At 33.0% G+C, this 15,732-nt stretch overlaps 2 protein-coding genes across 2 annotated transcripts in view; both read left to right on the forward strand.

The window, feature by feature from the left end:
- The window catches only part of Syt4 (Synaptotagmin 4), a 74,356-nt gene extending 66,932 nt beyond the window's left edge, over nucleotides 1–7,424 (forward strand). The window contains exon 10 of the mRNA XM_089641763.1: nucleotides 543–7,424. Coding sequence (XP_089497889.1) covers nucleotides 543–662 — 120 coding nt within the window. The 3' untranslated portion in view covers nucleotides 663–7,424. The remainder of the gene's footprint in view (nucleotides 1–542) is intronic.
- A 3,396-nt stretch (nucleotides 7,425–10,820) lies between these two features.
- The window catches only part of ClpX (Caseinolytic protease chaperone subunit), a 72,623-nt gene continuing 67,711 nt past the window's right edge, over nucleotides 10,821–15,732 (forward strand). Inside the window, exon 1 of the mRNA XM_089641772.1 lies at nucleotides 10,821–11,304. Within this exon, the coding sequence (XP_089497898.1) occupies nucleotides 11,229–11,304 (76 nt within the window). The 5' untranslated portion in view covers nucleotides 10,821–11,228. The remainder of the gene's footprint in view (nucleotides 11,305–15,732) is intronic.

Below are 15,732 nucleotides of genomic sequence, written 5' to 3' on the forward strand. Positions count from 1 at the left end.
AACAGAAAAGGAGATGGTCCTGCGCTTTGCGCAACTTTGTTTGTTCCCATTTCCCTGATTGGCTCGTTTACAATTTGAATGTCTATGGATTGGCACCATTCGCTTTGATAAGTAACTTTGAGTGCGTTTTGCAGAGCTTTGAGCAAGTTCAATGTGTCGCAAACATCTGGTCAGTATTAATAATAATCAGTGGCTAGCATGTTGGTGACAGATACATTATTTGTATATATATATAGATAACGATAATGTCAGGTGTGGTAGAAATAGATAGAGAAAGGGGGAGGGCGGTGTTTTTGCATGAAATAATATGTTAATCATGTTCTTAACAAAACACTCCAAATTCCACCTTCATACAAATTAATGGTTTTAATGTGAAAATATATACCTACACCAATAATCGATTTTATTACCTGAAATGAATAGGACAGGATTGGTCCTATGTAATATAATTTAAAAGGAGGGTGAAAGAGTAACGAGGAAGGAGAGAGGACTCAACATTTGCAAAATGAACACTGCATAATAAGAGTTTTTCTTTATTTCAGGTAATTGGAAGACTTGAGCTTGGAGGAACCAAGGCCATAGGCAGCGCTCTGCACCATTGGAACGAGGTTTGCAATTCCCCGCGCCGTCAAATAGCTGACTGGCACAAGCTGCGTGAATAAGTCAAACTGCATTTCTCCATAGAAACTTGAATGTCTTACATTTAACATTTGCTGCATTAATTACCATCAGCTTGTAGCAGCTAACACTTACTACTCAACACTTAGGGAATACTCATTACTTTATTGCTTTTGTGTTTAGGAATAATACTTAATCTGTAAAATTATTTTCTAACGTTTGGTAATACGCCTACTTTGGATTGCTTTCTTGGATTAAATTTTAAATAGCTACCTATATGAAGATATTCGTAGATATTAGGAACCATTTTCAGCAAAGTTACTGAGCATTAAATAATTTAAGGATTCCTTAATACTCACAATACTTGTTTGTAACTAAAGCGGTAACAAAGTAACAACCTCACAGTAGAGTGGTAAATGCTCCGCTTCTCTGTGGTTCGAAGTCCGGCAAATCTATAAATTATGAATGTATCCATGTACCCATAATGTACTCTCGGTATTACTTTGGTGGAGAGCATCATTCTAAATGGAACCGTTGCTTGACATGACATAGGTAATCCGAATGACAGCTATAGTTATTTACCTTCCTCTTAACAGTGCCATAGTCCCACAGGTTTTGGGCAATGGACAGGGCCGGTCCTGTGCAAGCGCAATTCGGACACCGACTTACCAAGACGCCAAGGCGTTGCTCGTATCCTAACACAGCGCCTTGAGGTTTTTACTAGCGCCGTTTGACTAAGGGTCGGCCCTGAAAGTGGGACTCAAGTGTATGTGTGTTTTTTTTATTATTATTATTCCTTAATTAATAATCAGAATTTTGGAATCCTTAAAAATGTTAACATAATGTTGGCGAGAAAGGCCATAAGCTATTATATTGTGGCAGAACTTAAAATACATATGCAGTGATTTATTTACAAAAAGTAATGAAATGTAGATTCTTACCCAAATTCTCATAATAAGTCAGGTGTTTCCTGTTTTCTCTGTTAACAAGTTATAAAAAACTTTTTTTTTATATACTAACAAACTTTGCAGAAACTAATAAAAGGTTATAATAGTATTACAGGTTATTAGAGATACATTCCAGAATACGAGAAATGTTTTATGGAGCAAAATAAAAAATATTAAAATCGCATCCAGTGAAACGTTATGTTAAATTGTGAACATCAAAAATATTGATGCCATTGAAGTGCCGGAAGGAAGGGTTTTAAATGTGGCTTTTTCGTTAATGTTGCGGAAGAATAGAGTTACTAATTCAACAATATTGACTTCCCTAACAGTTAAGGAAAGAGAGACCTTAATAGGAACAGAATATCGGTTGCAGGATGTACCTCGAAGACAAAAGGAAATTCGATGCTTAAAAAAGAATATGTAATGATGATGTTCTGGCAATGATATATTAGAGAATCGGGATATTGAGGACGACTCAATTAGTGGTTTTTCACATCAAGAGATAGATATAAGGCAGGTGTATGATATATAAGTTGCTTTTTAAGTTCGGCTTGTGAGATATTTATGTCGGTCAAGTTGCTCTCTGGTAGGATCCCTGACAAGATAAGCCTAATTACACCATTACTAAAAATTACTGTTACGTCGGACCTTATTGAAGACGGCTACCAAACTGCGTAGATCGAAGAAGTTATGTTGTTATCAGAGAAAACAGGTGCAATGCGTGTATGAAAAACTACCAGGTATTATAATATTGTATTAAGTACATGTTTTAGTTCTTTAATGTCAGCAGCAACAATTATTATTACTATTAATAAATTCCTAATTTTGTACTTATATCAAAAAATTTAATTTCTAAATATATTTAAAAAAACAATTTTTATCTATTATTAATATGTATACACTAATGAGAGAGGTAACAATATTGTTTTGGAGGTATGTATAATTTTATTATACTATATAATATTATTATGTATTGTAAATTAAAAATGTGGCTGATATAAAGGTGCGTATAAACACGCGAGCCGAACTGCCGAGTTTCATCGAACCACGACTAATGAAAAAGGAACAAAGCTACCGCTAATAGCATGAAACGCCGCTTGCGGTTGCTTCGTTCCTTTCCCGTAATTTGTGGCTCGGCTCGCGTGTTTATATGCAGCAGAAGGAACAAAGCTTTTAACATAGGAAATGCAAAGCATTGAAATAGGTTATCTAAATAAATCTTGTAAATATTTTCAAAACACCTTTTCGTAATTTATTTGCACATAGTGTTGTAAATGATTATAAAAAATTCCTATAGCTAAATGAAATATTTTTTAAATTATGTAGGTTTTTAAAATATTTATTATTCCTTATGTTTTCCATTTTCAAAAGTTCGTAGGGAAAAAGGTGACTTTATCAAAACCATCTAACAATTTCATAGGGAAAGAGGTGACTTTATCAAAACCATCTAACAAGTTCATAGGGAAAGAGGTGACTTTATCAAAACCATCTAACAAGTTCATAGGGAAAGAGGTGACTTTATCAAAACCATCTAACAAGTTCATAGGGAAAGAGGTGACTTTATCAAAACCATCTAACATTATTAAAACAAACGTCTCAGAAAAAAAAGAAATCAAGATATGAATGAAAGCTTCAAACGCCATCTATATCTCACTTTTCAAAGGTTCTTTGCATAATTCATTTACATAATTACACACGCAGTTGAAGATTTTCATTTGGAACAATAACATTCAACCGGCATTCATCTTGCATATTTGCAAAACACCAGGAATGTACAGAATGGACTTTTATTTATCAGCTACAAATTGCAAGTTGATATTAAAAAAGCTGAAAAAAAATTTCAACGATGATATTTGCGTAACTTTCAAAGAAGGTTACTGACTTATAAATTATTTATATTCAATGTTACTGCCGTTTTATACAGCACATAACACCGTTAGAATTAAAAATGGCTACCTGTTTAACTATCATTTTTTTAAATTACCGTTGAATTTTTACCAAAGCCTAGTATTTAGTTAAAGCTGAATTATTAGTATCTTACTCCACCGATTGCCATGGCTCAGTGATGTTGATGAAAAGGACCTCAATTAATTTCCTGCTACCAATAGTATAGTAAAATACAAGAAAATCATAGGAAAAAATCTTGTGAATTTATAAGCAAAGTTACTTCGTTAATTTTCTTATTCTATCTGAAAATGGTTTAGTTTTTAGTACCTAAGTATGTAATCAACGGAAAAAACAATCAATACAGGATTACAATTTAAATTACTGTATGTTTACTCAAAATGAACACTATAAATTTATTTGAAGATACATAAACAAATAATTATTATTTTAATACATCAATAAATTCCAAACATGGAAAATAGAAGCACACCAATTATTTTGATGATATTAAGTTGATGGAGTCAAAATATAATTTTGATTGAGACAATTATATATTTATTTATTTAACAATAATAAATGATTTAGTGTTACAGAAAAGAATACTAAATAAATGTAATTGATTGAATGGTGGGAGTGATTCTGTATAGCTTTATTTTTGTTAACTTTAAGAACTTTCCTCAACATTCAAGGGTTAGATAGATCTCTCTTGTTATAAATGTGAAATAACAATAAAATAAGTATAGAAAATATCCATACTTCTAACACATTCCAAAATGTAGAGTGACTTAGATGCAGCTGTATTTCTGAATATGCAAAACTCAAAATAAAACTTTAAGTATTCACTAGCTCATTATGAACAATTACATTGCATAATGTATTGAATTATGTTATAATATCTGGGAAAATTGCATTTTTGAAGAACGATTACATGAGTAAAATCAAAATAATAATTGAGTGATTTTTCAATCAATACATATCCTTACATCACAATGTATCTTCACATATACAGCAGTAATCTAATTCTAGTCAAGTGAATTTCTTGTATTTGTTTTAATGCATAGTTAACATAAGGTCAATGTAATTAATGATATTAAAATGTGTAATATGTTTGTGTTTTATATCTTTCCCATTTCACAATAACCAAAGTGTAACCTGATTCATAAATTTAGATAGTGATAATGTTAGGAGTTCAAATTCTATGGCGAATTAGCTGGGGAACACATCACAAGAAAAAAAAATTATAATCCATAGATTCAGAAAAATCCCGACAGTTGACACTAATATCTCTGTCTCGGCTGTGCTGTGAGATAATGCTAAAAATATGATCTTCTTTATAATTTGTAGGTCCAGAAGTGTAATATTGTGGCATTGACTTTAATACCTATATAATATGTACATCAGTGCAACTAACTTCTATCAGAAGTCCATTTCGTTGGAAATGTATTTCCACAATTGAACATATTTATGTCTTTAAAAAAGTATTTATTTTGTGGCTTGTCATAATTGCAATATCAAAACATTCATTTGTTTTAAACCACTTTATTTTAACTCATCTCTCTTCCTCAAATTTACAATAAGCCTATTTACACGACCACTGATTACGGTAAAACCCTACTTACCGACGAAAGGTTATACCATTGCTTTCCCTATATTTTCCAGTACGACTTTTACAATATCTCAGCGTGCATGTCGACATTATGAAGTTATCGCCGTAGACCTATGTGCATATATATTTATGTGTTTGAGTGGGAGGTCAACAAAGGGGAAGAAGTAATTAGGGGAATACAAGGACAACAGAGGGGTTTACTGGAAATATCTCTGGAATATACATTGAAGATAAATTTAATTATTGGTTATCGAATATACTCGTTATCATTTAGGGATTTTCTGATTTCAAGAGCTTCTATAATATCTTTTTTTGCCTTTATTATAAGAGTGAAAAATTTTAACCCCTATTTCCTTATTGAAAGTATGATCAGTTAAAATGAAATGATTGGCAAACTTTGAAACTTATCTTTATTTAAAAACATGTGATTCTAATACAACTTACTTTCCTCACCTATACAAAAATGGACAGTCGTTGCAACCATTGAGGTATATAGATAGAGCTATTAATGGCGTTCGAAGTATAGGCCACAAACATCGTTTAATTGTTCGCTGTAAGGTACCATGGATTTCAGTCGAATACAAGCACTCGCCAGGCGCAGGTCTCCGGCAATAAATTCAAAATGCCAACATGCACGCAAAGATATTGTACAAATTGTACAGGAAAAGATCAGAAAGGCAATGATATAACCGTTCATTGGTAAATAGGTTTTTACCATAATCAGTAGTTGTGTAAATTGACTTTATAATGTTAAAAAACTCAGGGAACACTTGAAGTCAGCGTGCCCACAACCCAAATGCTCCGGACCGTGGGTTTGTTGACTTTGTTTGTGGTCAGAATGATTCGGGCAACATCAACAGCTGCCGCGCCCCCCATCCTACTTCCCGCATGAGTACAATATTTTAAAATGATTTTGCAAGGAATGTAGACTCAATACATATCTCAATGATTGCAACATAGTTTGTAAATGCTGGGTGGCATTTATGTTCTCTATCTACAATGTTTTTTAGTAATTTACCTATTCATTTCTTATGTTCTTATTTTTGTCTGACTTCTGAAACCGGTACAGCAATATGTTAAATTAAAGTGGTTTAAAACGGTAGAGCTATGCAATAACAGGCGCTACTGCGAACTAATATCTCGCCGAAACGTGTTCCACAAGCGATAATCGATGGATACTGTGCGTAGACCGAATTTGAAAGTTTCCGGTCGCTCGATGTTAGAGCGTTGGGAGGATTGGAGGCCAAATCGAACTAATGGGACCTACAAAAGTGGAACCAATTTTTCGCTTCATGTCTCGTCTAAAAACATGTTTTTAACCATGCCAGCAAAATTCAATATAAATATACAAGTGAATTCAAATAAAGAATCACGATGAGTGAGAAACTTCGATCAACTTATAATTAATATATTATTGAAGCTCAATTTATGATTTCAAGAACAAAATAATCGATAAGAGAGTTTGAACTCAATTTAATAATAAAATTGCTTTAGTATTAATGAATGTAAAATGAATCATGTGAAAAAGATCTTATAATAACTGTTAGGTTTAAGTTAACATTAGTAAAGACTCACCTGGATAAAATGAAGAATATATAATATGTACTTTGTTAAATTGGTTATTAAATATATTTTATTTAGCAAATCAATTAATGACAATAGAACACTGATTATCTGAATATGTATCACATATTGGGAACTTTGGGAGAATCGGAATGCTTAAGTCTACATTTATAAATTATAAGAAAAATTAGTCACGTCTTTAAAACAAAGACTCGAAAGTTTATTATATTCCAATTGGTGATGTTGCAATGTACATAAAAATAAATAAAATCATATGTTTTACACTTTTGATCTGCTGAATGACACAATATTTACATATTTCTGTTTTACTTTAAAAGAGCCAGCAAAGTACTCCAGGTTTAACGTTTGATTAAATCCATTGCTTTCGGTGTTTCATTTAAGAAAAAAATTGTCGAGAAGGAAGCACATGCTCAACTTCCTAAGTTCTTACATAACATAGGCATTTTCACTAATGTCAACATTGTTTAATATTCATGTACTTAATTTCCACAAATTTGTTTCCAAAATATTTTGAACCAATTCGAAACACTATCAGTTAGCACAAATACATTCAAAGTGCGCACTTTAAAATGATTTTCCTGTATGTATTCAATTTTTTCAAAATTTACAATTGTTTCGTTTATATAATTTTTATAGTGTTACATTTTATTTTAATAAATGGTTCTGTATTTCATGGTTCTTTAAATACCTATTTGAAATTTCTATTTAGAGAAAAGCTTATTCGATGGCTAAATTTTTCTTCAATTAAAAATTATGAATAAAAATGTACTACAAAATTCAAGTTCTTCACTGATGATGACACTGCAAGGCTATCCGAAACGCTGACTCAAAAAGTCTCAGCATCCGATTAACCAGAGGCACCACCTTTTTAACGACAGGGCCCAAGGTTCGTAGAAAACATATTTAACAAGGTTAGCTCATCGAGGGGGGAGATCGGTGATTGGCTAGAAAATCGGGGAATGGGACGTTTCTACGCCGCCGGTTCTTCGCCGCCAGTTCATCGCCCGCGCCGTTTCTACGCCGGGACGGTTCAGTTCTGGCCGTTTCTACGCCAGCCGATTCTACGCCGCATTCAAATTAAATTAACAATTACAATTAAACTTTATTGTTTAAACACATACCTACATACATTCACAGAAAATAAAGTAGACAATACAAAAATTATTGAATCATTGAAAAAGTTGCATTAACATTTATTTAATTTAAAAGAATAAAAGAATTTCCGAATGGAAATTTTGTATATGCAAGTTACAATCGCCAGGATTATCTTAATGACCCATTGACAAAGCAGGTAAGCATGACAAAGCAGGTAATCAGAAGTTTTAATCCGGGTTATCTTAATGATGTTATGGTTAGGTTAGGTTAGGTTTTAACAATAAAGTTTAATTGTAATTGTTAATTTAATTTGAATGCGGCGTAGAATCGACTGGCGTAGAAACGGCCAGTGCAGAACCTTCCCGGCGTAGAAACGGCAGCGATGAACTGGCGGCGAAGAACCGGCGGCGTAGAAACGTCCTAGACCCAGAAAATCGTGATGTAGATAGAAGTCCATTTTCCACCGCGATTGGGATATTTGAGTTTACTGCAATACAAGTGCCATCATGCGTCATCAAATTATAATGCTTTGGTAATATTATACTAATTATTATATTAAATCCAATGTTCCGAATATAAGGAAAAATCCTAGGAATATTTGCACTTCAAATTTTCAAAATGAAAGTCTCATTTAGCAAACTATTATGACAGGAAAAGTGTTGAGAATAATTGTATTTATACAATGAGTCGCACATGGCTGTAGATACTCTCAGTATCGCCTTGGTGAAAATGGTGAAAGACCAATATTTAGAATGTAACAGAATCCTATACATGTAACACCTACACATATAGATGATCCGGAAGTTTCAATTGTTCCTATTATATATATATATACATATAATAGGAACAATTTACTATACTTACCTATTGCATAATGTTATTCTATTTTCCTTACAATTAGTGTAACTCGCTCACCAAGCACAAGAACCAGTTTCTTCTTTCGTGAGATTGGAATTATAAATATATTTTGTACCGATATGTAATTTATATAACACCACTGTACCCACCACCATTCGGAATCGAAGCGTTGCTAGAAATGGTTTTAGCCTTGTTTGGTGACCATATGTGAATAGCCAGCTTCTTCCCCACCTTCCTCTTTCCCATTTCCTTCACCTCCCCATATCGAAAAAGCCAAAACTATTTTCATCACGGCCAAATGGAATAATACAATTTAATTATAATACAACATACTTATACCGAAATAGCGCAAATTTCAGTTTGGAATTCTAACAAGTATTTTTTTTAACATCAACTCCACACAGCAGGCCCAAGAAAAATAAACTCCCCTGGGCCTATGTCATTTTGTGGATGCTGTGCGGGAGTCTTTTTGAGAAGAAGAGCTTGTGAAAAGAGACCCATATATAGGAGGGAGGAAACAAGAATGTATTTCCATAGCCGAACTGTTGTACTCAAGAACGAGTCGTAGAAACGACCCGTTCTCGTGAGATAAATAAACAAAAGTTAACTAAACCAATAATGTCAACCAAAGTCAAGGGTTTTTGCAATTATTTTGGGGCTCCAGACCGGAGGTGGCTGCCAAATCCAACAGTGGTTAAAAGTATGTAATGGTGTGTACAAATCAACATAAATTCTTGGAAAGACAAACCAAAAATAGTATTTAATTTCTGACGTGTACCCGGCGTTACTCAGGTTATGATTGGTTTGAAATAAAGTTTTGCAGTTGTGAATTCTAATGTACTTATTTTAAAACTGGGTGAAGTTATGGTGGAAATACTGAATATTATTGTTAAGAACTAAAAAAAGTTTTTATTTCACTTGATCGCCCCATGTCTTCCTCGGGTGTCTTCGACGTTCCACTTCATTCTGACACCTCTTTATTCGGTCATTACATATGACAAATTTTACCATACATAAGTATTTGTTTCATTTGATCGCGCCATGTTTTCCTCGGACGTCCCCGACTTTTATTAACTATCACTACTATCAACATATACCTAGTTACTCTAAAAAAATTAATATTATATTGACTTTAATTCGTCTCCGTATGTCATTCCTTACTTTTTTTCATTCCTTATATTCCTTTCATTATTACGTCTTCTACCATTCACTACTCTATAGCACATTGTTACCTACTGTTAAAAAAAACAACGGTGTATCTCCTTTAATTCGACTTTTCGGTGCAGAGATAATGCGTTAGTCTTCCTTAAATGTCCCCGATTTTTTCTACCTTTTACTAATGATTACCAAATTTTTACTGTTAAAAAACATTTATCGACTTTAATTTGACTCGTATGCAATATAAGTGCGAGGAAAATAACTTAGTTTTACCAAAAAATAATATTATATACCTAGTGAAAAATGAAGGAGATTGTTCCTTTCGGATTCTACTGGTCTTCGATCTACATCACGAGCTTGCGAGCGGCCCAATGTGTTGCCGAAAACTGTCTGTATCAGCCAACCTTCTTAGATACATTTTCTACGAACTTTGGGCAAGTCCAATAAACCACTTTTTAAACTGTTCGCTGACCACAAAAGGAAGGTGTAACTGTTAGCCTAGGGATTACTTAATTTCACAGGAGGGGGAGGAGAGAAGACGAAAACGAGTATCGGTTTCAAAAGGAATTTTTCGCAACTCTGAGAATATATTGTTGAGGTTTGGCCAAGCGTAGCAAGGATGCTGCCGAATCTGTTCGTTTAAATTTTAGCAATAATTAACGAGCATAAAGAGCTGAACTGATATAGTTTTTTAAAATCTTTCTTGAAAAATTACATTGGTATGAATTGGATTGGACCGAAATTTCTACAAAACGAAAAAGGTTTTGGTCTCACAGATAAGAAGGTATGTCGACCTGTACACGAGTGGATTCTGTAGTAGTAGTACTCAATGACTAATATCGGTGTTGGAATATCGTGCTTTATGTTTTGCATTTGCATTTTGTAGGCAACGAACTCGCGCTATTTTGGGTGTTTCTACTTGTTCAATAGATGTCACTAGCGGGCTGCATTGGCAAAGGTAAATATGGTAAAACAGATGCCCCGATGCAATTTTACCGACCCCATGGGTTTTGACGGTAACAAAGGTTTTGACGGTAGAACAGTCGCCTGTATTGCCATTTTACCGACCATCGTAATGGACACTCAAATCAAAATCAGCTGTGTTCGTCGCAATCAGCAATGGCCGCTCGGTTGAAGTTGAAATACTGATCGCTATAGTGGCTGTTCCTCGTCACGGTGCATATTCCCAAGGTTATTTACTGTTTAATACCTAAATTGTTCAGTGTTGACAGACGTATCAAGAGTGTTGCGTCATGGAGGAATAAAACCCGATTGAATAATAAACACGAATCCCGCGACTTCGTTATATTTTTTTAGCAGTAAGCTTATCACGCTGTGATACTACTATTTGTTATTCGCGATTCACGTGATCTGTGATATTAAAAAATAAAGACAATTAGCCGTATTTTATTCTAAAACTTTATTTTGTTTGTCAACAAACTTGCGAGTGCAAAGTTCGGTGAGGAAAAATAATCATGAGTAGTGTCAGAAGCAGCCTGTTAACGTTTGGGAAAATCGTTTTCATCGCGAAGCCCTCCAAGATTCCACCAGGTAAACACATCATTATTATTTATTTCACTGTTGCTTTATAATCCGTCATATTTTTAGATCGGAAAATTGACTCATTATCAATATAACCTACAATATGTCAAACACGTCAAACGTAATAGCTTACCGTGAAATTGTACAATGGCAATTATTTCTTCCTGCTAAATTGTTTGTATTATACGTAAGTGCTTATTATAAACCATTTACAAGCTAAAGCAATTATTATTTTCCAGTTATCGCCGAATTGTACAATTTTCATGATGTTTTTACGATATATTATTGCTTGTCACTTTGGTTGCCTCTATTGCTTTATAGAAAGATAAAATTATCTTTGATTTATTTTGGTTGACGTTAGAATTGCGTTTCGTAGCTAGAAATAACTTTAGTACACATACAACTTGAATATTTTCGAATACTGATAAAAAGAGACTAGCAGTTAAAAACCCGCTCCGCGGGTTTTTTTCTGCTAGGCCCTGCGGGCGGCTCTTGCTTGGGCTTCGCCCATTTTAAGTGATATTAACAACAGTTACATTTAATAGATAGATATAAGAACATTCACAGAGAGAGGGTGAGTATATATATTGTTAAAACACGGAACAGGAAGGAGTTAATTAATAATAACATGCTAAATTTACGCATAATAAGAATGACAGTTATTTGAATAAATGAAATTTTACGTATTTGTGATGGATTATTTCAAATAAAACACTATTATTGACTACATGTCTACAACTGATATTAACTGTTATCGTACCTAATATAATTAGCTCATAGGAGACTTGCAGTGCTTGAATATGTGTTACAACCGTTTGTACAACAATTGTGCGATGACATTAGCAGTCGGTTTAATTAAAAGGTGTTAATTTTACTCTAACTGGTGGTAATTCTTTACCTACAACTGTTACTGTATCTAATAAAGTTTAAAGTTAGATTATATATACACCTTCATCAGGAGAGTAAAAATCTATATATAAAGGTAGATTATTATAATATAGCGCCCCTGAGGTGATATCTCACAAAAGCGGCGCTATGCAAACTGTCCAATAAATAAATAAATATAATGTTTACATTTTATTGTGTATACACCGAAGTCAAAAATTAAATATGGATTGCAATTGGGAAAGAAGAAGTGGAAGGAGGGGGGAGGGGTAAGAGTAGGCTGGGTTTATAATAATTAGGAATTACAATATCGTTAGACGGGAAAGACCAGTTGAGTGGGAAAATATTTAAAAGAGAGTTTATAAAAAAAATCTTATTAATTATATCTGCTTTTATATTAATATGTTTCCTCATTTCTAAAATTTCAAAATTATTTATAGTGAACTATTTTAAGACCTGAAAAAAACAAATAGCATATAACCATAAAACAATATATTCATAAGACAAATAGCATTTAATAACGGTTATTCAAATAAATTGATAGTTGAAATACTAAATAAAAAAATTAAACACATTCTCTTCAAACAGTCTTTCTAAAGATAGAAATAAACAATGGCGTAGAATTCTGTTTGTGGATAACGATACTTCTAAAATTATATATATGAACAATCCTGGTACCATTCAACTGGCGTTTTACACTAATAACAATGAAGAAATATATTCTTAATAATAAAGATAGCAAAATACAAACAAAAAAATCAGGAGTTTATAACTCAATTGAGATGATTGTAATTTCTTTTACAAAGGTAGAACCAATAGAAACTTTGAAGTCAGAACTAAAGAATATCGCAGGGCTATAAATGGAAATAGTGAATCTGAGTTTGCAAATAATCTTTTGAATAATGATCACACTTTCGATAAAAATTCAGGTCTTAAAATACTTCACTCAGGATATAAAGCATCGCAAATAAATAATTTTGAAATTTTAGAAATTAGAAAACATGCCAATATAAAATCAGATATAATTAATAAGAAAAAAAATATAAATAATAATGATAAATGCCATTACAAAGTGATAAGCTTCCAGAAGAAATCTTCTTATAAAACGCTTGTTAATGGTAAGTAGTCAAGTATTGTGAGCTGCATATTTAAATATTCGCGCCAGGCATTTGGTTCGTTTTTAAACCGCCAGAGGTGCGCTCTGTCGGCCATCTTGAAGAAACGCGTGAATTTTTATAAACGTCAAACATAATCACGTAACTGTGGAGAATTTTCATTGTAATGTAATTAATCCAATGGATTATGAACTTTCTAAAACATATTTTCTTCGATATTATCCAAAAATTATATGAGCAGAAACGATGCTTTTGAAGAAATTTCGTATTATTATGAGGCGATCCTATTTTAGTATGGAATCGTGTCTTAATATTCAAGTTACCCGAAACAGACAATTTTAATTTGACCAATCAGAGGGCCTACATCGTCCAGACGCTGGGACAATAATACTATCAGATAATATTTCCCAAAAAATATAATATTATAAATCTTCCAATCTTTGTGTGTGTACCTACTTACAATACAATCCGTCATGGTGCTATAAGCTACTAGTATTTACAAATTTGGTCTCGTTTGGCGTTTTATTTCTTTGTTACGTAAAGAATCCCATTTTTATATTATTTTTATTTTATCCATTAATATTTTATTATTGCACAAATATAAAAAAAAAAAATCTTTTCTCTCAACTGATCCGACTGAAATCTGTAGTAAACAGCTTTAAAAACACTGGCACCACCTAGTGAATTAGTGCCGTAAAATATCACGGGATATTATAATTGCACTTTTGAAAAAGATAATCAAAATAATTTTCTATTTAGGTAAGGTAGGTCGCTTGTCTGAATTTGTGCAAAAATCAGTTCCAACTTTTAAAATTACATTTAAATTCAAAGCAAGACTGAGTTCATTGAACCGGAGTTACAGACACATAACCGAATTAAAAAAAAATTATTAGGAAAACTTTATTTTTATTTAAATCTTGAAGACAATATTAGTGATTTCTAAACGAAAATCTGAAACAGAAAAATCAGAAAAGGAAACGGTCACATCTGGGACTCGAACCCAGGACCCTTGTCTTTCCGGGACAGTGCTCTACCGACTGAGCTAATGGGACCCTATTCCCCTCGGTCACTTTTAACTGTATCATACTTCGAATAAGAACCACTAACATTGTCTTCATTTCTTTCGAGTCCCAGATGTGACCGTTTCCTTTTCTGATTTTTCTGTTTCAGATTTTCGTTTAGAAATCACTAATATTGTCTTCAAGATTTAAATATTACAATTTGAGGTTTTACTCAATAAAGTTATTCCGAAAAATAAAAAAACTTTATTTTATATTTATGGCCAAACATTAGGCGTCGTGAGTTGTTCTATCCTTGGAGGAGTTCTATCCCCCGCTAGCTGTGATAAAGCTAGAATGTAACTGTGTAAGTCAACCATCATTGCAGAGGTAACATTTTTCTTAGTGGAAGATTTCAGATATAGTCAGGCTTTTCGTAACCAGCCAATTTCTGTCTTTCAATTAAATTAAACACCAATACATTATAGTTCAGAATTTTTCTTGGATTTGGAATCAAAATTCATTTGGATTATCTTGTAATATTATGATACTCCTTCATTAATGTCAGTATTATTTATCCATCAGTAATGCCACCCAGCGACCTTGGTTCAAGTGCCCGTTTTTAAAAAAATCAAACAAATCGACAACCACTCCACTGATTTTCAAAAGTAAAATATTGCATTTCTATTTATAATTTTGAGAAATTTGTTGATTGAGTAATTTCATCTACGGTTTTCTCGATAAAACCTAAAAAAATATCGCATAAATTTAGTTTTTAGTACCTATTAAAAATTATATGAAACCACTGAAAAGTTACATTTCCAATAATGGAAAAGGGTAGTTATAATATTATATCTGTATAATTATATAACGGAGAGTATCTGTGCCCTGTGGCCGGCGGGCGGCGTGGATTTGGTTTTTATACAAATCTGCAGTTTTATTCCGAGACTGATGAAATTTTGCACACTTTACCTTCAAAACAAGAGGAACTCAACTCTAAACTCCTCGGCAACGACGGACACTATTCTTTATACAGGGTGTATCGGCACGTACCCGACAAACTTTAACCAGCTATTCCTTAGCACATTTGGAGTAAAAAATGTTATGGGCACTTTGCTGTCCGGTAACATTTTTTTTAATAAAAAATTTACTATTCATATTTTCACCACATGTCACCAATGTTTTATCCTTTACCAAAGTTTGAAAACCCGTCTGGCAATATTTTGTTCGAGTTTCGTTGAATAATGTACGTACGTACCTACGTTGGCGCGCTTTTACAATCACAACGAAATGGCACGGCACCATTCGTCTCATTTTTAACTATTATTATTTATTGTGTACGAAAGAGCGAGGACACTTTTTGACACACTTGCTAACAACAGCTGTTGAACACTAGAAACAATGCAAATGACAGTGACGGAGTGTGGATTTTTTATTTA

The sequence above is a fragment of the Hesperophylax consimilis genome, chromosome 2, assembly GCF_061612785.1.
Source record: "Hesperophylax consimilis isolate HC1 chromosome 2, BYU_Hcon_1.0, whole genome shotgun sequence".
NCBI lineage: Eukaryota > Metazoa > Arthropoda > Insecta > Trichoptera > Limnephilidae > Hesperophylax > Hesperophylax consimilis.